The following is a 25,319-nucleotide window of genomic DNA, read 5'->3' as shown; positions in this document are numbered from 1 at the left end:
TTTTTTTGTACAATTGCATAGACGTGTAAAACCTGCCATTGTTAACAAAACAATAACAGACTTAGAAACTACTGAAATCTACAGTATAGTACCACTACCCTTCACAAAAATATAGATTTTATTTCTTGTAAACTCTTACTGTCTAATCCTCTTTGTTGTACGAATATTATAAAAACCATGCGGGAAACAGGAGTTGTAAAACACTTATTCTGCTCCTTCTTCATCTGTCATGACTGAAACTAAGGACTCCATCGCTCTGCCCAAATCATCTGCCATGTGGAAAAGGCTTCCTACATTGTGTCCTGGAAAACAAGGAGAAAGAAGGAGTTTACAAAATGTGCAGGTATTGTACCCCTGGTTGCCACTGTGGGGAGTCATTACCATTTCAGTAAAAGACAACACAGAAGCTGCATTGAAGTATACAGAACACAGTCCATTTTTAGCCATTTCCAGCAAGAAGCAAAGCCTTGTTAATGAAGCATTGCATGGTGTTAGTATTACCTTAATGCTGGAACAGCTTGGTGTCATTTGTTGGGGAAAAATGTAAATTGATGCATTCATCTTCCTAACACATTTCAAAGGGACTTCATAGGTAGGTAGGTATAAGGCTCTTATCACTGAGAAAGGAGTGTAATGGCACATACCTTTCACACTTTGTTGTATTTACTATAGTTGTATTTATTCTGTTGTATGTTCTACACTTTTACTATCAAATCACTACCACCTTCTCTGCCTCCTAAGATCACCATTACCAGCAACGTGACTCTGACTACCACAAAAAATTGCCATTTACTGACTGCGTCAAGCCCGTAAAGAATAACCATGCAATGGTGGACATGACTATTTTCTTTCTGCTTTTACTTGGGCTGAAAAATAAATCCTTGATTTGACCTTTTTGTACACCACTCACATACAAATTAAAAAGCTTCAGAATAAAAACCACTTTATGCTCCAAATTACTCTGCAGCCTAATTATAATATGACCTACATGTAGTACAAAGATTTGGAGATCCTGAGAATCCATCTTTGCTTGGCTACTAAATGAGGGTTAACTATTAAAATAGCCTTTTCATAATAATATGGCATGACCTGGCATTTATCCCCCAACATGGAATCAAGAGCATAATATCTGTGGGCACACTAGCAAAACTAACATCTGGAGTAAAATAATCTGAGATGTATTCTACAGCTCTCTTATGGTATATATCCCATATTTTATGAGTCTTCCTTTAATTCTTCAACCTTGGTAAGTCATTCTCTTTTTGAAGTATTGCTCTTGGAAATGAGATACTTTATAAGGCCATTACTACCTTCCCATGTATCAGCTTAACAGAGTCTCATAATTGCTAAAATCCCAATAAAATTTAAAGATAAGCCAGAACATGCATTCTGTTTTAATATTTATTTCAAGAGATACATACCTTAAAAATACAGAAGAATTAGAAGATGCATTGGCAAGCACTTACATAGTAATGGTACCAGTTCAATTCAAGATTTATTAAATGTTTAATGCCACTGAAGCATTTATATTAAGATGACTAAGTGTGTAAATCTCTTGGGGTTTTATTACTGCAGAGAATTTCATTGAGAGCTAATTGTGTTTTAAAAAATTACTTTGGTTTTTGGTTGAGACTTCAAATACTAAAATGTTTAACAGAGCATATGTACTATTAAAGTGGGCCAATGTTCTGGCAGTAAAAACTGAAATCACCTTTGGATATATATATACACACTCAACATAGATTCAAGGGTACCATTGGGTTACACAGTGAAATCCTATCTTTATAAAGCAACCAACAAATGAAAAACAAAAACGAAAAGTCAGGAAGTCATAGTGGGGTCTTTTGGTGTCTTGTGGATCTCAGAATGCAAACATACATGTGATATTAAGAGGTTGTATCTACTTCTCACTGTTCAGTAACCCTGGAGAGCTCTATAATTACTCACATACACTTCAAAGTAGATGGAGTAATTGCAACTTTTGGATTATTAGCAAGCTTACCAAAGCCAGTAAGAAATAGTCTAATAACCTGACAGTGAATATGATTCTAATCATATCTTATGACACACATTCTGACTCCAGGATACTACCTAGTAGCTAGATGATATATTTTAAAATATAAACAGAATAGGGAATACCTTGGTTTTTCTCATCAATTTGCAGATATAGGCTATTGGTTAGGGATTATATACTGCAGTTTAAAAGATAGTAAACTAAAGAAGTATACTGATAGTATATATCCCCAGGGGATACTTCTATTCTTTAAAATAGAGTTCTATTATTACCTGGAAGAAACACTTGACTATCTTGAAGTATTAGTTCTAGGGAGTATCTGCTATTCAAAACTTTGTCAGCAGAAAGCAAGGTTCATTATTCTTAATATACTTAATATACTATACAAACTAGCATAAAACATTGGGTTGTATTAACCTGCTTAGGCTGTTCAGTATTGGTAAGAGTCATCATGATAATCCTTATGCTATAAAAAATAAGAACTATTAGATATGGCTTGCTATATCTACATTATATGTATGCTATTACATATGGGTAATATAATAAATACTCATTTCATTAGAATAATGATTCTAATTTTATGGAAGTGTTATTGGATACAGAAAGCAAGCAAAATAAAACAAAAATCATTATCTTTGACAAAATACTGACCCAAAGAATTAAACCTCAATTCGCTGGAGGGATAAAACAAGGATGTAGGACATAAATTTATATGTATCATGGTTATATTATGTTTGGTGTAATGGAGGGTAAAGTAAGGTCATTAACTTGACAAAATCTAAAGATGATATTCAAATATCATACTATAAATGTGAGAGTTCCAAAAGTAGCCAGGATTCAAGCAATAGGAATGGGCTTCGGGCACAGTGTGACACAAAAATATGTCTATAGAAAGTATTAATTTAATCCGTTCTTAAGCAAGGATTATTGAACACAAAGGCACCATGCACTGAACATTAGGACAGTTTTATGTGTTTCCAAGTTGGCACTAACTGCAACACATTTAGTCTCACATGCCACCACTGCCTAAGGGAGTTGTTTTCCACAGTGATTGGAATTGAGACTTTCTGGCAAAGATCCAAGACCTCAATAGCAATCTGGCACTCTTTTTTTTTTTTAATACAATTCCCAAATAAATGGTTAGCATTCAATTGGCCAAAGAAAAGCCAGACAACTGCAGTGAAATAGTCTTATCTTTTCCTCTCTGTAACTTCATTTCTGAAAATAAAATATTTGGCCTTAATGTGAGTTTAGGGTATTTTAATAGATTATAATGTCTTAAAGGTTGTGACACTGTTGTGATATCTGGGAGCTCATCTCACTATCTTGCATCTCAGGTAGTAGTCACTGATTTGATTCAATCTATTAGACTTTAAAAATGTTTATTCGTGGATAAGACATGCTAAGGGACTTTACATTAGGATGCACTTGTTCTCTATAAAGCAATGTTAAAACTGAAGGTGGGCACTTACCATTAAAATTAACCAAGAAGTCTTACAATCAAGTACATGAGTCAGGAGCATTCAATGAATCAGTGATTCAAATTTTCTGAACATCTCCTCCAAGCTAGTATCCCCTCCCTGGAATTCTCTTCCCTTTTTTTTTGAAAGGATATCAGTATAGACACACTGAGAAGCATGAAATTTATTATAATTGCATAGGATGGGAAGAATTTCTATTATGGCTACTTTTTTAAAAGATGTATAATATTTTCTAATGTTTTAAACTGTGTGTACTTGTGAGAGGTGGTATTTGTAGGTGCCTACGGAGGTTTATTGGTTCCCCTGGAAGGGGAGTTACAAGTGTTGGGGTTTAGCCTCAGGAAAACAGTACTGGGAACTGAAACTGGGTCCTCTGCAAGAGCCCTTAATTGCTGAGCCATCTCTGCAGCCCCATGACTGCTTATGTTTAAATATATCAGTGTCTACTTGTCTATCTCTGTGCTAAGGATGCAGATCATATGCAAGAACATTCTACCTGTCCAGTTTATCTCTCAGAACAGCATATGTCATTGGCATCTCTTAGGAGAGCCTGCCTGCCTTCCTCCTTCAAATGAAAATCTTGGTTAGGGCAATCTTATTCCACTTGGACTGATACTTAACACTTTGTCACCCAGCAGTCACTTGAGTCGGTAAGTCACTGTTCAGATAAGATGAAGAAACAGCTTTCACTTTAAAAACTCAAAGTATATTCAGTGTTAATGGTGCACCCTACTCATTTCAACCATTTAAAAGACATTGAAAAAAAACATCAAAATCCCAATAATCATTTTTTTTAATGTAATGGGTTACTCTTCTGTTTGGATCCAAATGCCAAATAAAAGGTCTTCTAAAAGGAATGCTGAGAAGATGTAGCTTTTTCTAGCACAGAGGAGGCTACTAATATGGCTTTGAAGCCAGGCTTCCTGGATTCCTCCCTTGGGTCTGCCACTCTGGACACTTTGTTTACACACTCTGTGATTCAGTTACCTTAAGTGTGAAAAACAGAGTTCAGAAGAATACCTACCTCATAGGTTTGCCATGACGATTACATGATAGGAAAATAAATGGCAATTGCCCACAACAGTGCTTGGCACACAATACATGCTCAAACAAATCTTAGCTAAAATGGAAATGAAGAAGTCTAGGAACTAGGAAAGGTAGGGGGAACAAAACAAACTAAAAATAAAAGGTAGTAATCATCTCAGAAGAATAAAATCCAAAGACCCTGCATAAAATGGAAGGAAGCTTTATGACTTATCAATAATGTTCAAGGTGAAATGTATTTTTAATATTCTGTTTGTGGTGCAGATAGCAACGGATGCGAACTGCCAGGTTCCAACCTAGGGACTAGAAAGGATTGCCATATTTTAGAGACTCCAGTTCCCCCACCCCTGCTGTTGTCATCATGGAGATGACAACAGCAATGAACATTTGAAGAATTCTCCTCATGAGTTGCAAGTGGAGAGGCGGCTTCCATCCTCACATGGTGACAAAATGTGTGATACACACATGCACGTGCGCGTGCGCACACACACAGTTCTTACACAAAGGCCAGACACAGAAAGCAGGATGAGACAGACAGAAGCCATGGCTGTGAGCGCGAGTCTCACTAACCTCTCTCATTGGCTTTCCAGGGGCATTTCTTCCTTTAATAATAGAGAGAGGAAGAGGCAGATAGATCAGAAAGGAAAAATAAAACACGTATAAATATACAGTTTTATATACAAATTTACTTCTTTTTCCAAACAGATATTGAGGTGACAATTCATTTACTCCCTTAGAGGAAAAAAAAATAAACAGAAAAACCCACATACACATCTAGTCAAATAACCTCACATTCACTTAAAATCAGTGTAAACAGATAACAGGACCCAAAAGACATCATTTGTAGTACCCATAAATTTCACACATTAAACTGGATGAAAAATCACACAGAATAGGAATTTGACAAATGGGGCCATTGTTTTCAAAGGCAACTATTATAGAATCTCAAGCTTGGCATTCAGTAGTCCCATAATCTCTTTAGTTTTGACTTGACCATTGATGTATTAAAACATCAAAAGTTGTTGATTGTGTGTCAAAGCAGAACCCCACAGAAGACATGGGCTCTATACTCTAGGGTATAGTTTGTCCTGTCTCCTAGAAGATGAGCATTATTATGACTGGGACAGTTTGTGAGTAATCTGGATATGAGTTCTACCTCTACAGCTGTTCTCAACCTTCATAATGCTGCAACTCCTTACACAGTTCCTCCTGTTGTAGAGACCCCAATCACAAAAGTATTTTGTTATTGCTTCATAACTGTAATTTTGCTACTGTTATAAATCATAATGTCAATATATGATATTCAGGATATCTGATCTATAACCTCTGTGAAAGGATCCTTTTACCCCAAAAGGGTTTATTACCCACAGGTTGATAACTGTTGCCTTAGAGGTTAGATTTTAAAGTTTATGTTTAAACTTTAGAACGTTAGCAAGGACAGAGTTCTAAGAAAACTATATGACTTACTTTTATCGTGATCAAGGTTATAGATCTTTATTCATTTTATAATGAGCTATATTCAGATCATTGTCAACTGGTTATTGATGAAAATGATGGAGTTATCAGCATTCGATCTGTCCTGGGTACTTTTTCAGAAGTCATATTGTATGAAAGCCTAATTTCTCTCCAAATCTTCTCTTGACACTTGGTTATCTATAGGCTCAAAAACAGTCTACAAAAGAAAAGGCCCTTTTTCTCCAGCTAGAAATCAGTGTTTTCTACTGTACTAAAGATACTTCCCCACTGACAAAATACAAATTACTTGGTTGCAACATTTTAAAATGCAAATATCCACTTGAAGTTTTTACTTCATAAATATGTCCTTTAGAATGTTTCCATAGCTCTTCAGTTAGTGGTATGTTATCAGGAAATGAATCCAGAGAAAAATGGGAGGTGTGCTGGGGCAGTCTTAAGTATAAATCAGGGACTTAATTGGGTCCGGGGAAGTCTAGTTTCCTGAAGCAACAAGAATTTGAGATTATTGACTGGAACTCATGGTTTCAGAGAAAGAATTGAGAAAAATCACTGTCTTTTTAGGTGCCTTCAGCTTTCTTAGCTCACTAGTGGTTTATGAAAAAGCTCAGGGTTAGGATATAAGGTTGATAATCATCTTGGGGTTTCTATTTTACTACTACTCAAACATGATTCAAATGGATGTATTTTCCTGAAAGTGCATGCTTTCCAGTGGACAGATATAAATGCACAAAACAACGCATCTCCATGCTTTGCTGAGCTGGAGCTCTGAGCCATGTGAGGAGTCTGAATGGACATAAGATGAAAGTGCCCAGTAAGACTGACCATTTTTCTGCAAAGGATCAGGTGGGAAATACTTTCAGATTTATGAGCCCCATAGTCACTACAGCAACTACTCAGTTTGGTAACTACTACTCTGCTTTTAGAGAAACCATGAATTCTATACAAATGAATGGATGTGGCTATGTCCCAATAACCTTTTATTACTATAAACAGTAGTGGGCCTGATAGGGCTCAAACTTTCTATATTGTAGATGTGGATTGGAAAACCTGGTGCTTGCTGGGTGGTGGTATATTATGCTTCTGCCTGACTTTTAAAAGTTGTATTTTATTTTATGAGCATGGGTATTTTGCCTGCATGTATGTCTCTGTACTACATGCATGTCTGGTACCTGCAGAGTCCAGAATAGGGCATTGGATACCCCTGAAACTGGTATTACAGAAGATTGTGAGTCACCATATAGGTGCTGGGAATCAAACCTAAATCCTCTGGAAAAGAAGCCAATGTTCTTAACTGCTGAGCTATTTCCCCAGATCCTGTCCACCTTTTTGTTTGTTTGTTTTCTAATGCTGGGGATTGAACTCAGGCCCTTGTTCATGTTAAGCATGTGCTCCAGCAGTGACCTACACCTTCTATTTTGTTTAATTTTTTAAAATTTCTTGCCCATAAAAGAGCTATAGAAGAAGATTTCAATATTAAAAAATAGCAGGCTTTAAAAATCTGTGAGGATAGTTATTTGGGGGCATTTGGCAGAATGTATGTGAGCTTATTTGGGCAGCAGTGGCATAAAAAGGGAAAGATATCATGGGCTGTCAGTGATAATATTCTGTGGAATAGATCAATAAGCATGAAATTTCAGAGGTAGAAGAAATCCTCAAATAGGAGTATTTTCTTACTTGTCTTATGCATTAAGATTGTCTTATATGATATTATTTATTAATCTGTATAACAGAGCATTTCATTTTAGAAAGTCCAATATCACATCACTAAGAAAGCACTTTTCATAAATGTGCATACTTGTACATAGAAATCTACATCTGAAGACCACTAAATGATCAGAGAAATGATCACACATGAAAAAGCACATGAAAATCACATGAAAAAAGTGCTTAAGGTGCTTAATGCTCTAATGTAGTGTTTCTATGCATTGACGGTAAATGTTTTACAGTAGAGACTGCCGACTATGCTATAATCCAATGTTTACGTATACATAAGGAGGGGCAGGTCATAGATAAACAGATCAGACAGAAACTGACTAATGTATACTGAGTACTCAATTACAAACAACTAACTATAACTAAAGACTAATGAGGAAAGAAAAACTTAAATGTGCACACACGCACACCTTGGGTGTGCTGCAGTCTGTATTGCCTAATAATCAGAATACAGATGGTCATGGCTTAGCACTAAGTGGAGAAGCATGCTGTATTTATTAATCTCAATAACAGCTGGACGAAATCATTTAGATACTATCGGAGGCCTAATTTAACCTGCTGAATGTCTATGAAAAAGGAACCTAACTTCTGTGTGTTTCTAAGCACTCTGGAAATGAAAGGTAAAGTTTAGACACCTTCTGGTCCAAGTTTAGGGGTGACACAGATGTTGTAAATTCAAGGCATACAGCAACACACTTTATCTGTTTATTTTCTAAATTTATGGCAGTTTTAATTTCTTTTTACAGTAAAGCTTTTCCTCTGTTGGAAATTAACTAGTCGGGTAAAATAAACCACAAGGTGGTATTTAATAACACATTTCCACTAAATGTCAGACCTCTGGCTCTGACATCTGTTTTGAGTTACTGAAACAGCTGTCTGAAATAGCTTTATCAACCAGGAACTTCATTTGTTTCTGGTAATACAATTAAAGGAACATGGACAGATAGATGAGTCAGAGGAAGACTACCAAATACATTAGCTCAGTTTTGGTAAAAACTTGCATGGTAAAAAAAATAGTTTTAAAAGTTACATAAACGAACAAGGAAAACTGACACAAGATAGATAAGAAAAAATTGTGGCACTGGATTATAAAATCAATGTACCAGGTTGTAACCAACATTTTATTCCTGAATAAATTAAACAGAAACAGCAGACATTACATGTAGTATAGAAAGCACTGCTTCAGAACAAATTGTTTCTGATATTTGCATGTATATGTGATTATAAACATGTTTTGTAAAACTTCTGTGAGTAAATACCTCTATGTGTGTATATATACATATATATGTATATATGTATATATACATATACACAATATATACTATATAGGGATCCCAGTTTGTGATAAAACATGCATAATAGATAGTTAAATCACACTGATGGTCACTGTTCTGAATATCAAAGACGGTTGGATGACCTATAAATGTCTTCAATTTGGAAGTATTTAATTCCAAGATTTAAGGTCCTCTGGAACTTATCTTTAATCTCCATCTAACATATGTACCAAATGGTAAGCTTTCTCTGCCTCATTCAGTTCATTCTATTTACACAGACAAAGGAAACACAAGCACAAGTACACACATACAGAACTTTTCAAATTAGGTTTTTAGTTACAAATAAACTATTCTAAACCATTTGGGTCCTATAATAATGTCTAAGCTAGAGGGAAGCAAACAAAAAAAAATTACCAAGATCGTTGTAGCATCATAGAAAACCCAGCTAAAGGACTGGGGAGACAGTTCAATGGGCACAATGCTTGCTGAATGAAGCTGATTTTGGGTTCCCAGCACCCATGTAAAAGCTAGGTATAGCAGTATGCATTTATAATCCCAGTGCTGGGGGAGGCAGGCCAGACCTGGGTGGTTTGCTTGCCCCTAGTCTAGCTGAAATGATGATCCTGGGTTCAGCAAAAGAACCTGGTCTCAGAAAATAAGATGCAAAGAGATAGAAGAAGACATCTGTTGCCAGTCGCTGGCCTACAGGCACAGGCACATACATATTCATATACCACACACACACACACACATCTAGTCAAGTACTCTGCGACTAGCTATTTACTGTCTTACAATGTAGTGTTTTGTTTGTTTTTCTGGAATGAGTTAATTTTCTCAAGCCACTAGATTATGATTAAGTAAAAAAAAAAAAGCCAATGGAATAAATATCTGATAAGGCCACTTTCTTCTATATCAGAGCATTCAAATCAGCATTTAGCAGATCATTGTTTTCATTAAGTTCTAATTTAATAGCATTGTCCAGGTGGCCTGAACAGAGTTTCCCAAGGTCCCAAACAAGCAAAACAAAACTAAAACCAGTAAAATGCTCTGTGAACTGCAAGCACTATAGTAGGGAAGATATATTCCTAATGTCTTGGGAAGTTCCTCCTACACTTAAGTCTATACACAAGGACTCTAGAAGTTGAAGTGCAAGCTAGTCAGCGCAAAGGATTTTATTTTCAAGCTAATCAGAATGGAGCTGGACAGGAGTTGTGTGACTGTCCCTTCTCTGCTACATTCCTGTTAGATGTGGAAGAGATATCCAGCCTACAAACAGAGTAGCCTTTAACCTCTCACAGAGCAGAGAAATGGGCCGGCAGTTCATGAAGCTGGGAAACACGTCAATGGCTATTACGAAATAAGGAAGGGGAGATAAAATGTATGGTAGAGGCCAAAAGGCCTGACACCTCTAACTACCATGTCTAATTCCTTCCTAAGAAGCAGAGTGCTTCAGGGATTCCCTCATGGAAAATATATCTTCACTATCGAAATTGTATTATTGCCCCATGTTGGGAACCACGAGGTCTTCAAAAGCACTTGTTCTTCCTTTGTACTTCTAATACTTTCTCTGCTACACAGTGACACTAGTAGAATCTGGAAGGACAAAGTCATAATAGCATAAGGGAAATTAGTTTATTTTTTACCAATCTTGTTTGTGGTTTTCTCATTCTAAATAATGACATCTAAGAATAGGAGATATCTAATAGAGTTCAGATGAAGATGGGGCAAGGAGTTAGTGCAAGACAGGTTAAGAGTTTTATCTGCTAAAAATCAACCAGTGGTGTTCAGCATTGAAAAGATGGATGGTGCAGACATTTAAAATTAGCTTCCCTGATGGTTCCTTAGCAACGCTCTACCAGAACATTATTGCTTTTCATGTGCAGTATACAACCTTCACTCACACATCAAATAGCTAAGAAATGGCCATTGTTAACTGACACTGAACAAAAAGATAGGGAAAACACACTACTACAACTCAGCCTCCTCACTGCCCTCATGCAGAAGAGCACAAACCTCAGGCTTTCCATAGCTCTCCCTTCCTAGGCTGCCTATTAGCGAGCTAATCACTGCCCATGAAACCTTCTGTTTCCTCCATTTTGCTTCTTTGTGCTTTCCTTCTATCAGCTCACAGGTGACCTTAATTTTTTTTCTAGGTTGACAGTGGAGGGGGGAGCTTCAATAACTGTAGCAGATAATAAACCTTATCAAGAGCAATAAAATATCTCTTTGGATGAAGCAAGATGCTTGTGGCTCATACAGGCCTGCAGGAAAATTCTGTGTGCTAGTCTTGCTTTTGTATGAGGTACAATAATGCACAAGGTCAATGTGATAGAGAAAAAGAATGCCCTTTTATTGCAAGGAAGTGGAAAGCCGATAACCTTACCTATGGAGATCTAATTATCCCGATATTAAAATGATGGCGTATGATATAATTTTCAAACACAAAGGCATCAGATTGCAAGCCAGAATCCCCGCCACTACCACTTGCTAGGCATTTTCTGGGCCTCACTGTGGCATACTGTAGCCTTACAGCCCTGACACAGGGAGCACACAGCACTAATTTTCTCATCTGTGAAAGTCACATAATAACTGCTCTTAAATAGAAGGTACCACATAATTAGCTCCTCAACCAACATGTGAACCAAGTAAAACACTTTAGAAGTACAAAGGGAATTCTTCCTTCTAGAAACAATTTGATCACACTGGTATTTGAACTCAAAATACACTAAGCCAGAAATACTAAAAATAAAATCTTACCATGAAGCCAAATTGGCATTCTGTCAGTACATGGTGGCTTCCAATAGACAATAACATTATCAGTTAGAGTGGAGGGGAATGGTGAGCCTGAGTACCTTGTAGACACAGGATCCTTACCTCGTGAACTAGGGAAGGAGTTGTTGAGTTGCTCCATCACTTCTTCTAACCCTGTGCTTGTGTCCTGGGGAGGACTCAGAAGATCTTCCTCACCTTAGTGAAAGAAAAACAAGGAAGGGCCATCACATGTCTGCCAAATGCAGATGTAGGAAAGGGCCACAAGAACATTTCATTTTACTTGCTCACGAATACCATAACAAAAAAACCTTCTCAAGCCACTCCTCAAGCTTCATTAATTAGGGACTACTTCCTTAATGCATGGAAATCCGAATGGTAATTGACCTGTGTTGTTATTCTTTGGGGAAGAAAAGCATGTGTTCATACTTACAAGTTAACACAAAGTCGATAAAACATCTTTTCTTGAAGCCCATTAACAAATGTGTGACTTTTCTTTGAGATGAAACAATTATTATCACGCACTTGCAGTGTGCTTCCTCAGTGCGCGCGCGCGCGCAGCGCGCGCGCACACACACACACACACACACACACACACACACAAAGAGCACGGCAGGCTGTATTTACTCCATAGAGGTAATAAGAATCAGGAGGACCTGGGGGTTCTTCAATATTTCACATTTAACAGCAACAACAACAACAACACTAAAGTAGCATTGAAGTCAAATGTAATAAAAATGAATAAACATGAACTAATAAACACAAACATCAGTATTGCAAGAATCACAGACAGAATGCTGAGGAATTTACTCTTTGCTACTTGGAATTACATTATCATTTTTGAATTGAGAATTTGTAGATAGTGTGAGCATCATTGTCTCTCCTCACCCAACATTCTGAGTAAGGGGGAAATTTTATTGGGGGCAAACCAAATTAACGTGAATTCTGAAGGTTCTTTGAAAGTTGTTTTTCGTGATAATCAATCTACTAATCATGAAAATAACTTCTGTCTAAGCTCTGATTGTTAAGTGAATTGTTACTTTGAAAGTGAGACCTTGTTCAAGCAAGTCCAAAATAATGAACAGGATTAAGGACAAGCTCATGTTCCCATGTGACTGGGAAATGACTAGGGAGGTAGTGATTAAATGATTTACATATTCTTTTCATTACCATTGGTCTATGCCATGCTTGGATTTTCAGCTAAGATTCTAATCCTGCATTTATTCCTGCATTTTCAAGCTTGCTTTTAAAGCATGAGCAGAAAAGATTCATTGCTAAAACAAATTATATTCTTGGTGGATGTGAGTCTGCATGAAAGGAGGGTTAAGAAACTGGGGTGGGTAAGAAGCCTGAGTCTGTGAGTCTCCTGCCAGAGAGAATCCCACGGAAATCCTAAGCTCAGGAGATCACTGTGAAGAATGAAGTTCACAAATAAGCAAGACTAGTTTCCTCTTCCTTCCTCTCTTCTCTCAACATACATGCACACATATGTGAATATGTAGACACATGCATGCACACATGTTTTAAATTTGTCTTTAAAACAGAAAAAGTGTATTTCTAGTTTATTTATTTATTTATTTGTTTGTTTGTTTGTTTGTTTTTTCCGAGACAGGGTTTCTCTGTGTGGTCCTGGCTGTCCTGGAACTCACTCTGTAGACCAGGCTGGCCTCAAACTCAGAAATCCACCTGCCTCTGCCTCCCAGCTGCTGGGATTACAGGTGTGCACCACCATACCCAGCTAGTTTATTTATTCTTTGTGTGTGTGTCTATTTTTTTGATTCGATATATTTTTTATTTACATTTCAAATGATTTCCCTAACCCTATTAAAAATGGGGTACAGAGTTAAACAAAGAATTCTCACCTGAAGAGCTTCAGATGGCAGAGAAACATCTTAAAAAAATGCTCAACTTCACTAGTCATCAGGGAAATGCAAATCAAAACAACCCTGAGATTTCACCTTACACCAGTCAGAATGGCTAAGAAGTCATTAAAAAGTCAGGAGACAGCAGGTATTGGCAAGGATGTGGAGAAAGAGGAACACTCACTCCTCCACTGCTGGTAGGGTTGCAAATTGGTACAACCACTCTGGAAATCAGTCTGGCGTTTCCTCAGAAAACATTCCTTCAGGCATGTCACTTCCGAAAGATCCTGCTATACCACTCCTGGGCATATACCCAGAGGATTCCCCAGCATTTAATAAGGATACGTGCTCCACTATGTTCATAGGAGCCCTATTTATAATTGCCAGAAGCCGGAAAGAGCCAAAGTATCCCTCAATAGTTTATCTATTCTTTTTTTGTTGTTGTTGTTTTTAATATTTTTATTTTCTATATTCTTTGTTTACATTCCAAATGATTTCCCATTTCCCGGATCCCCCCTCCCCATATGTCCCATAAACCTTCTTCTCTCCATCCCTTCTCCAATCACCTCCCTCCTTTTTCTCTGTCCTTATATTCCCTTCCCATGCTAGATCAATCCTTTCCAGGATCAGGACCCTCTCCATACTTCTTCATGGGAGTCATTTGTTATGCAATTTGTGCCTTGGGTATTCAGGGCTTCTGGGCTAATTAATATCCACTTATCAGAGATTGCATTCCATGTGTATTCTTTTGTGATTGCGTTACCTCACTTAGGATGATATTTTCCAGATCAAACCACTGTTAAAAGGACAAAACGGCAACCATCAAATTGGGAAAGGATATTCACCAGCCCCACATCTGATAGAGGGCTAATATCCAATATATACAAAGAACTCAAGAAGTTCGACCCCAGGGAACCAAATAATCCTATTAAAAATGGGGTATAGATCTTAACAAAGAATTTTCACCTGAAGAATTCGGATGGCTGAGAGGCACCTTAAGAAGTGCTCAACATCATTAGTCATTAGGGAAATGAAGATCAAAACAACCCTGAGATTTCACCTTACACCAGTCAGAATGGCTAAGGTCAAAAACTTAGGAGACAGCAGGTGCTGGTGAGGATGTGGAGAAAGAGGAACACTCCTCCACTGCTGGTGGGGCTGCAAGATGGTACAACCACTGTGGAAATCAGTCTGGCGGTTCCTCAGAAAACTGGACATGAGACTTCCAGAGGACCCTGTTATACCTCTCCTGGGCATATACCCAAAGGATTCCCCGGCATGCAATAAAGACACATGCTCCATTATGTTCATAGCAGCCTTATTTATAATAGCCAGAAGCTGGAAAGAACCCAGATGCCCCTCAAAGGAGGAATGGATACTGAAAATGTGGTATATTTACACAATGGAATACTACTCAGCAATTAGAAACAATGAATTCACAAAATTTTCAGTTTATCTATTCTTAATAAATTTAAGTTAAATACCTACTATCATGGAACAAATGATAGATTACCAGAAGAGACACAACCCTCACCAATTGCAAGGCAATTACATCTTTTTGTTCCATCCCTGATACAAATTTTTGTTGAACTGGGAAACACGAGGCATTTTTAATGGCAGCAAGGCCATGATCATGACAGTATGTCTTACAGTTTAAATCAGAACCAGCAGAAACACTCAGCATCGTGTCAATATAGCTGACAGTTTAATTACATCATACCCAAGTTCTTAGAATTTCATTGTAAGGCCCAGGTACAGTTCAATGATGTGACTGGCAGTACTGTTCCTGAATGACTTCAAGGATTATACTGTAAAGTATAAACTAATGATGTCAGCTAAGTTCATCCTTACAGGTAAGCCAGCCCCTGTCTCAAAAAGGAGTATCTAAGTTCAAATGCAAAAGGCTTGTTTTAATAGAAAGCTTGGGTGACAGTGATAATTGTATCCATTCAAACATTTTTGGAGATGTTGGAATTTGAATGCAGAGAGCTATGCATGCACCCAGATATTGATCTAATAATCATTTTAAGATTTTTAGAGCACTGAATATATCATGAATTGTATATAAACAAGTGTAATCTGTATCCTCAGTTTTTTCAATAGTCTCCAGATTTCTCAGGATGGCTTATCTTACCTCTTTGTAAGAATGGAAATCAGATTTGTCACATAGAGGCAGGAAAAAAGAGCAAATAGACTAACTGAAAAGTATTTTAGCACTTGATAGATTCTATATCTGATTATACTGAAGAGTGAACCAGTTAAATGAAACCTAGATATAGAGTAGCACCACTCATGGGGAAGAGGAATAGAAAGAGGGGAAAAGAGATAAAAGAGAAGGGTGGTTCTGAATATGATCAAAATTCTTTATTATAAACATGCAATAATAAAAATCATCACTTTTTATATGATTAATATATACTCATAAATATTTTAAGAATAAGGCACAAGAAATGTATTGTTAGATTGTTAGACACTGGGACAGGTTTATTTTTGTGATGCCTTTATAAGAAAGCTACATTTAAGGAGCTGGAGAGATGGCTCAGCAGTGCTTCTTGTTCTTTTATAGGACACGAGTACACTATTAGCCATGTTAGTAGCTCCCAACCACCTGTAACTATAGCTTCAGGAGATCCAATGCCCTCTTTGAGGCCCTCATCAATATTGTAGGTGTACAAAGGAGTGATGGACACTAAGACAAGAGTGAGATGCACCTGAGCCAAAGAACTAAGAACTTGAAGATATGATTCATATAAGTATGTCAGGAAAGGGAGCAACAAACAAAGGAAGAGAAGCTACAAAGCTCCTGGAAGACTATTGTGTTTGGCTTGCTCAAAAGACAGCAGGAAGTTTACTAGTATCCACAGAGTGTTCAAAGGCTGAGAGGAGTGCTCTTCTGTGGTCCAAGAATGATGACTTGGCCATGTGCCCTGTTATGGTGAATGGAATGTTAATGGATGTGACATATGGAGAAGCTTAGATTGCTTGTGAGTTGTTGCATTAGCCTATTATACTATGTGCCAAAAGAAACACATGGTTCAGGTGGTCTGTTAACCTATGGAGGAGGGGAGACGAGAGCGTTGGTGAACTCAACTTCTAGGCAAGGCCCAGGTTCTGCTGAGCTCCTGTACAACTGTAGCAAACAAAAAGATACAAATAAGAAATGCCCAGTTTGAAAATTTTGTGGTTATTTGCAATAACTGTCATTGGTTCTCAACATATAGTAACAGGATTTAAGGATACAGAAATGCTAATTACCACATGATCACAATCACGACATGTTATAGATGTGAACTGAACTGTAACAAGGGAGCCCACAAACAATGGTAAATCCATATCATGTTTGAAGGTCAGGTCAAAAAATTAACTAAATATGTATACTTTGTTTTAATTTGCCAGCCTAGTAAGATAGCAAAATTTACCGTTTGCCTAATAATAGATATGTAACTATAATATAAAAGGCAACTCAGAGTGTTATAATTATAATAGCCACAGTCAGGACAAGCTTGCTAGCTACCATTTTTCTTTATTTATCTCATCTTCTCATGAACATGCCTAAAATTCTTTTTTTTTTAATATTTTTATTTTCTATATTCTTTGTTTACATTCCAAATGATTTCCCCTTTCCCGGATCCCCCCTCCCCATATGTCCCATAAACCCTCTTCTCTCCATCCATTCTCCAATCACCTCCTTCCTTTTTCTCTGTCCTTATATTCCCTTCCAATGCTAGATCGATCCTTTCCAGGATCAGGACCCTCTCCATACTTCTTCATGGGAGTCATTTGTTATGCAATTTGTGCCTTGGGTATTCAGGGCTTCTTGGCTAATTAATATCACTTATCAGAGATCATGCCTAAAATTCTTTTTTTAATTATTAACAATATTCTCTGGCTTTATTTGAAGCTAAGGTTTAGGAATGACTGTATCTAGGCAAACTATTTTCTTATTAAACATGGAACTTGCCTTAGCAAATTATTTTTTCTTACAAAAGGGAAACATGTGAACACATATAATCACCATGACATGACTAGTTACTGAATACATCTTCAGCACTGACCCACTTAGGAAAAGTGAGTTGATTTTCAAAATTGACCTAATGAGAGGTATTATATGATATGAAATCTTTCTCCTATCTTCTTCTGATTAAAATATTAGGATATAGTTTACTTAACCTGAAACTCATATTGTTCTACATTCATTTACAAAAAAGAATATGCCCACCATTTGGGGGAATGATTTTAACCATTTTCTCCTTCATGTCATTACAATGCCTTGTCTTTCTTCATGTCATTACATTATGTCTTATCTTTCTTGATTCTTTCTAGTTTTTCAGTAGAAAAAAGCACTAGGAATGATCCAATACTGTATATTTAGGTCTAACTATGTTTTCATAGCCTAACTGAAAACTGTTGCTTTCAGTTTTATATAGGTTATGTATATGTTGCTGATTATCAGTCAGCTTAAAGTTATGATAAAAGATACTCAAATTAAAATATCTCAAAGACACAGATTTCTCCCCACACAGATTTTGTGCTTGGGGCAGGGAGAAATGGACTGGCAGTTAAAAGCAATGACTGGTCTTCCCTAGGACCCAGGTCTGGTTCTCAGCATACAAATGGTGACTCACAAGTGACCATAACTCCAGTTCCAGGAAACTCACATTCTGTTTTGGCCTCTGAAGATAGTAGACATGCATATGTGGTTTGAATAAAAATGCCCCCTATAGGCCCGAAGGGAGTGGCACCATTATGAGGTATAGCCTTTCTGGAAGAGATGTGTCACTGGGGGGAGCTTTGAGCTTTCAGAAGATTAAGCCATGCCCAGTGGCTCTCTCACTTTCTGCTGACTATGGACCCAGATGTAGAACTCCGAGCTTCCTCTCCAGCACCATGGCTGCCTTCAGGCTGTAGTACTTCTAACCATGATGATAATGGACTAAACCTTTGAACCTGTAAGCCAGCTTCAGTGAAATATTTCCTTTATAAGACTTGCTGTGGTCATGGTGCTTCATAATAAATCCTAACTAAGAGAATGGTGCACAAATATACAAGTAGGCAAGACACACACACACACACACACACACACATACACACACACACGAAATAAAAATAAAACACGTTTTTGTGTTGGATTTCAAAAAGAGTAAAGTCACCAAGGACTTTACCGCAGGTTTATTGCCCTGAGAGTGATCAATTGATACTGAGAAACATGAAGAAATTGGAACTGTCTTTAAGGAGTTTAAGTTCTATGGTATTCTATGAGGAAAAGAAATGCAAATAATTATTTTCGGAGTAGAGAACAGGAAGGGGGACAACATTTGAAAAGTAAATAAATAAAATAATCAATAAAAGAGAACTGCAAATAATTATCTGTAATACAGAATATAATTACATGATATAATGCAAGTCAAAACCATATAGTGTACGATGAAGTTAAAAGGAAGATCCATTGTGTGACAAGAGAATAATCTATTTCTGGTTAGGAAGAACATTGCTTCCACGTTAAAGAGTTCAGAATTGATTTGGTGGGCAAATCAGGCCTTAGATCAGGAATAGAATGATAGAGTCTGCATAGCTGTGAAGTAACCAGAAACACCTGGGAGTGGCTTTGAAAGAGAGGGAGGCCACAGAAAGAGAAGACAATCAAGACAGTATGCATATGTGTTCAGGTAGTGGATGACAAAGAGTTGAGATGGGGCAGAAGCAGATGACAAGAAGAGTTCAACTTTTTTTTTTTTACCTAACCGGAATCAAAAGTGTTACCTTTATGACTGATGGAAGAATACAGAGACATAAAGGAGTGAAAGGAAAAATAGTAGGAAATTGTCAAAGACATTTCAAAAAACACTGATGGATGAAGTCTGGGCCAGGACTCTGGACATAGAACAATCAACATAGTAGAAGCCAAAGAATAGAAGGTGATCACAGGAAGAATGAAGAGGATGGAGAGTGACCCTTAAAGTAAGCCTGGATATAACTCACTGAAGAGTACTGTACATCATTTACATGGGTAACTCTACATAAAATATCTAGCAGGAACAGACTCAGAAAGAAACAAGCAGGCAGATACCAATTAAGGATCATTCTATAAACTCCTGCTTTTGAACAAGTAAAGATGCCTGGAAAGTATTTTGAGACTGAAGGATTCTACAGAGTCTTGACAGTGATATGGAAAGCATGATCTTTCATTGGATCCTGAATAATAATAAAGCTACAGAGAATGTTATTTGCAGAATTGAAGATATCATAGTTGAAGGTGAAGAGTAAGCAGCAACAGTTACTGGATTTTATTTTGTGGTGCTACACACTGAATTCAGGGCCTTGTACATACCAGATGAGATCTCTACCAGTGATTTACAGTCCTGGGACCAATGATTATTTCTTGAGTAGTAATTTTATGTTGGTTATGTAAGAAAATATCTTTCATCTTGAAAGAAAACATGTTTTAAGGCCTTTTGGGTAAAATGTTTCTGTATGTGAAACAGACACTAAATAGGTCACTGAAATAAAATAAGCCAACAATTATATAAATGTAAGTATGATGGATATGCACATAAAATATGGATAAAGTGATGCAGAGTATGTAAAGATGTCATCTTAGAGACATACAAAAAATAGATGTCCATATAAACAAAACATTAGTCTAAGGCTACATAAATAAATGGATAGCATGGCAAAATATTGAATTAATTACAATTTTGTTATAAATTAGGAGTTTTTCCTAAATAAGATAAATTACTAATATTAACAATAAAATCTATTTTTTAATGATTGGGGAATGTTTGATATTTTAAATAAAGCAGAAAGCACTTTCAGAAGAGTGGGTTTGAAAGGGTAAGGAATGATTGGCTCTGAAGAATCCCTAGGAATGCATTTGCATGAGGATGCAGAGGAGGTCTAGAATATCAACAAGAATAGTTTTGACCATTTATATTCAACTCTTCCACTAAAATGTCAATTCCATTAGCATAATCTCCCAGTAACAACTGTATAGAATACAAGCAATGCAAAAAGCCATTTCAGTAAGAAGTACTTTGTGCTCAAAAAGGTACAGTGGTCCCTCTGGATCTGCCAGGGTGGGGGTGGTTACAGGATCACAATGACTGCTAATGTCCTTTCATACAAACCATAGGCATCTTCCTATACCTTTGAAATCATTTCTACAATACTTTTAATGCCCAATGCAATGTAAATTCTATGTAACTAGTTGTTATATTATTAAATTTAGAAAATAATGGACCAGAAAGGTCTATATGCTTTATTACAAATGGACACCTCCAAATATTTCAAAGTGTGGTTGGTTAAGTATATGATATGGACCTTGCACTTGAGGATGGCCAACTGTAGTTGAATTCTTAGACAAATAATTTGCTATGACTTCTACCATATTTCACTTGAAATTTAAACACTGGAAGTATGTATTTAAAGAATACTATCTTCACTTAAAATATAACTCAGCCAATCTCATCCTTACCACATCTCAAAAGTTCAAATTACAAGAACACATATCACAGTTATTTAAACATCTGGGACCACCATTTTAAAAGCTTCCCTTAAATAAAGTTGGTTTAAACAGTTCAAGAAAATGCACCTTTGAATTTAGTCTTTTCTTTTAGAAAACACACCTTGCAACATATCCTATCAATTTTTTTCTAACTTTTTTTTTATTCGATGTATTCTTTATTTACATTTCAAATGATTTTCCATGTTCTGGGTCCCCACTCCCCGCAAGTCCTATAAGCCCTCTTCCCTCCCCCTGTTCTTCCATCAACTCCTTCCCACTTCCCTGTTCTGGTATTCCCCTATACTGTTGCATTGAGTCTTTCCAGAACCAGGGGCCACTCCTCTGTTCTTTTTGGACATCATTTAATATGTGGATTATTTCTTGGGTATTCCAACTTTCTAGGTTATTATCCACTTATCAGTGAGTGTATATCATGACTGATCCTTTGAGACTGAGTTACCTCACTTAGTATGATGTTCTCCAGCTCCACCCATTTGTCTACGAATTTTATGAATTCATTGTTTCTAATGCCTGAATAGTACTCCATTGTGCAAATATACCACATTTTTTTGTATCCATTCCTCTGTTGATGTTCACTTGGGTTGTTTCCAGCTTCTGGCTACAACAAATAGGGCTGCTATGAACATAGTGGAGCATGTGTCCTTATTACATGCTGGGGAATCCTCTGGGTATATGCCCAGGAGTGGTATAGCAGGGTCCTCCGGAAGTGCCATGCCCAGTTTTCTGAGGAACCACCATACTGATTTCCAAAGGGGTTGCACCATCTTACAATCCCACCAGCAGTGGAGGAGTGTTCCTCCTTCTCCACATCCTCGCCAGCACCTGCTGTCTCCTGAGTTTTTGACCTTAGCCATTCTGACTGGTGTGAGGTGAAATCTCAGAGTTGTTTTGATTTGCATTTCCCTAATGATTAATGATGTTGAACATTTCTTAAGGTGTTTCTCAGCCCTCTGAAGTTCTTCATGTGAAAAATCTTTGTTTAGTTCGGTATACCACTTTTTAATGGGGTTATTTGGTTCTCTAGGTTCTACCTTCTTGAGTTCTCTGTATATATTAGATATTAGCCCTCTGTCAGATTTAGGGTTGGTGAAGATCCTTTCCCAATCTGTTGGTTGACATTTTGTCCTTTTGACAGTATCCTTTGCCTTACAGAAACTTTGTAGTTTTATGAGGTCCCATTTGTCAATTCTTGATCTTAGAGCATAAGCTATTGGTGTTCTATTCAGGAACTTTTCCCCTGTGCCCATGTCCACAAGGGTCTTCCCCAGTTTTCTACGAAGCCACAATTACGCTGATACCAAAACCACATAAAGATCCAACTAAGAAAGAGAATTTCAGGCCAATTTCCCTTATGAATATCGATGCAAAATTACTCAATAAAATTCTTGCCCACCGAATCCAAGAACACATCAAAACGATCATCCACCATGATCAAGTAGGCTTTATCCCAGGGATGCAGGGATGGTTCAATATAAGGAAATCCATCAATGCAATCCACTACATAAACAAACTCAAAGAAAAAAAAAACACATGATCATTTCATTAGATGCTGAAAAGGCATTTGACAAAATTCAGCATCCTTTCATGCTAAAAGTCTTAGAAAGAACAGGAATTCAAGGCCCATATCTAAACATAGTAAAAGCAATATACAGCAAACTGGTAGCCAACATCAAACTAAATGGAGAGAAACTTGAAGCAATCCCACTAAAATCAGGGGCTAGACAAGGCCCTCTCTCCATATCTTTTTAATATAGTTCCTGAAGTCCTAGCTAGAGCAATTAGGCAACATAAGGAGGTCAAAGGGATACAAATTGGAAAGGAAGAAGTCAAACTATCACTATTTGCAGATGATAGTATACTTAAGTGACCCAAAAAACTCTACTAGAGAACTCCTACAGCTGATAAACAACTTCAGCAAAGTGGCTGGCTACAGAATCAACTCTAGCAAATCAGTATCCTTTATATATTCAAAGTATAAGCAGACTGAGAAAGAAATTAGGGAAATGACACCCTTCACAATAGCCACAAACAGCATAAAGTATCTTGGGGTGACTCCAACCAAACAAGTGAAAGACCTATATGACAAGAACTTCAGATCTCTAAATAAGGAAATCAAAGAAGATCTCAGAAAATGGAAAAATCTTCCATGCTCATGGATTGCCAGGATTAATATAGTTAAAATGGCCATATTGCCAAAGGCAATCTACAGATTCAATGCAATCCCCATCAAAATTCCAACCCAGTTCTTCATAGAGCTATAAAGAGCAATTCTCAAATTCATCTGGAATAACAAAAAACCCAGGATAGCTAAAACTATTCTCAATAGTAAAAGAACTTCAGGGGGATTCAGTATCCCAGACCTCAAACTTTACTACAGAGCAATAGTGTTAAAAACTGCATGGTATTGGTACAGTGACAGGCAGGCGGATCAATGGAACAGGATTGAAGATCCAGAAATGAACCCACACACCTATGGCCACTTGCTCCTCGACAAAGGGGCTGAGAACATCCAGTGGAAAAAAGATAGCCTTTTCAACAAATGGTGCTGGTTCAACTGGAGGTCAGCATTCAGAAGAATGCGAATTGATCCATCCTTATCTCCTTGTACCAAGCTCAACTCCAAATGGATCAAGGACCTCCACATAAAACCTGACACACTGAAACTAATATCCTATCAATTTTAAATGGTCAAATTGTCTCTTCTCCTTAGGTGCTAGCATATAGCACTTCTATCCCTGTATTCAGTTTTGTCAGAACATTCTTAGTTCTACAAACCATCAGTACTACAGTCTGCTATGTACTTTAATTTGAGTGCTATTACAGTTATGCTGCCTCTTAGGTGTTGACAACCTAAATAATTATTACTTCTAAGCATCCAGAGTTCTGAGGCTCACAGCTAAAATATATGATTTAATGTGTCATGCATTATTTCAAAAGGAATGGAAAAAACCCTGAAGTAGGAAATAACAGAGATACTAAAGCTCATTTGTTTTCAGAATTCATTGACTTCTCAAAGGTGTGCAGTATGTTTTCAGGCTCTATGATGTCATTTTCACTTCCAACAGTCCATTAGCTGTATTCAGATCTCATGTACAAAAAGAGATTCTGATGGAGATCGCCCTAAATTCCTGACATGTAGTAAAGAGAACCACAAAAACCATATCCTCTTCTGTTTGAGACCACTTGAACCCTGGCTTTCCTATATAAGGTTTGCCTTCTTGGGAACTGGAGGTGCCCTCTGCCTTGGTGGAGATTTTTGAACACCACTGGATTTGCTTCAGCTATTCTCTCTTTCCTTGGGCATCCTTATCTTCTTAGAGCCCTCATATAACTTCTTCAGCATCTGTGGATCTCTATTATCACTCCAATGGTCTCAGCACCCTGCTGATTGAATTGCTCAATCCTGGCACTGTTCCAGCATGAGCTGTATATACTCTAACCTTTTCGCGGATCTCCATGCACTACTCTTCCAAGCTGAGTGGGAACCTACACTTTTAATGCTTAAATATAGGAAGAACTTGAAATCATTCTTTTTTTTTTCTTTTTTTTTCTCTTTCAATTAAGTTTATTTTTTTTATATAATTTATTTACATTTCAAATGATTTCCCCTTTTCTAGCCCCCCCACTCCCCGAAAGTCCCGCAAACCCCCTTCTCTCCCCCTGTCCTCCCACCCACCCCTTCCCACTTCCCTGTTCTGGTTTTGCCGAATACTGTTTCACTGAGTCTTTCCAGAACAAGGGGCCACTCCTCCTTTCTTCTTGTACCTCATTTAATATGTGGATTATGTTTTGGGTATTCCAGTTTTCTAGGTTAATATCCACTTATTAGTGAGTGCATACCATGATTCACCTTTTGAGTCTGGGTTACCTCACTTAGTATGATGTTCTCTAGCTCCATCCATTTGCCTAAGAATTTCATGAATTCATTGTTTCTAATGGCTGAATAGTACTCCATTGTGTAGATATACCACATTTTTTGCATCCACTCTTCTGTTGAGGGATACCTGGGTTCTTTCCAGCATCTGGCAATTACAAATAGGGCTGCTATGAACATAGCAGAACATGTATCCTTATTACATGGTGGGGAGTCTTCTGGGTATATGCCCAGGAGTGGTATAGCAGGATCTTCTGGAAGTAAGGTGCCCAGTTTTCGGAGGAACCGCC

General features: G+C 37.3%; 1 protein-coding gene across 1 annotated transcript in view; it reads right to left on the bottom strand.

Moving 5' to 3' along the window:
* Positions 1–203: 203 nt before the first annotated feature.
* Dmd (dystrophin) overlaps positions 204–25,319 on the bottom strand; it is a 1,772,476-nt gene continuing 1,747,360 nt past the window's right edge. The window contains exons 71-73 of the mRNA XM_052170230.1: positions 11,877–11,969; positions 5,110–5,141; positions 204–302 (exon numbers count right to left, since the gene is read on the bottom strand). Coding sequence (XP_052026190.1) covers positions 291–302; positions 5,110–5,141; positions 11,877–11,969 — 137 coding nt within the window. The 3' untranslated portion in view covers positions 204–290. The remainder of the gene's footprint in view (positions 303–5,109; positions 5,142–11,876; positions 11,970–25,319) is intronic.

The sequence above is a fragment of the Apodemus sylvaticus genome, chromosome X (genome assembly GCF_947179515.1).
Source record: "Apodemus sylvaticus chromosome X, mApoSyl1.1, whole genome shotgun sequence".
Taxonomy (NCBI): domain Eukaryota; kingdom Metazoa; phylum Chordata; class Mammalia; order Rodentia; family Muridae; genus Apodemus; species Apodemus sylvaticus.
The sequence above is the reverse complement of the archived record's forward strand: the minus strand, read 5'-3'. Positions and strand labels throughout refer to the sequence as shown.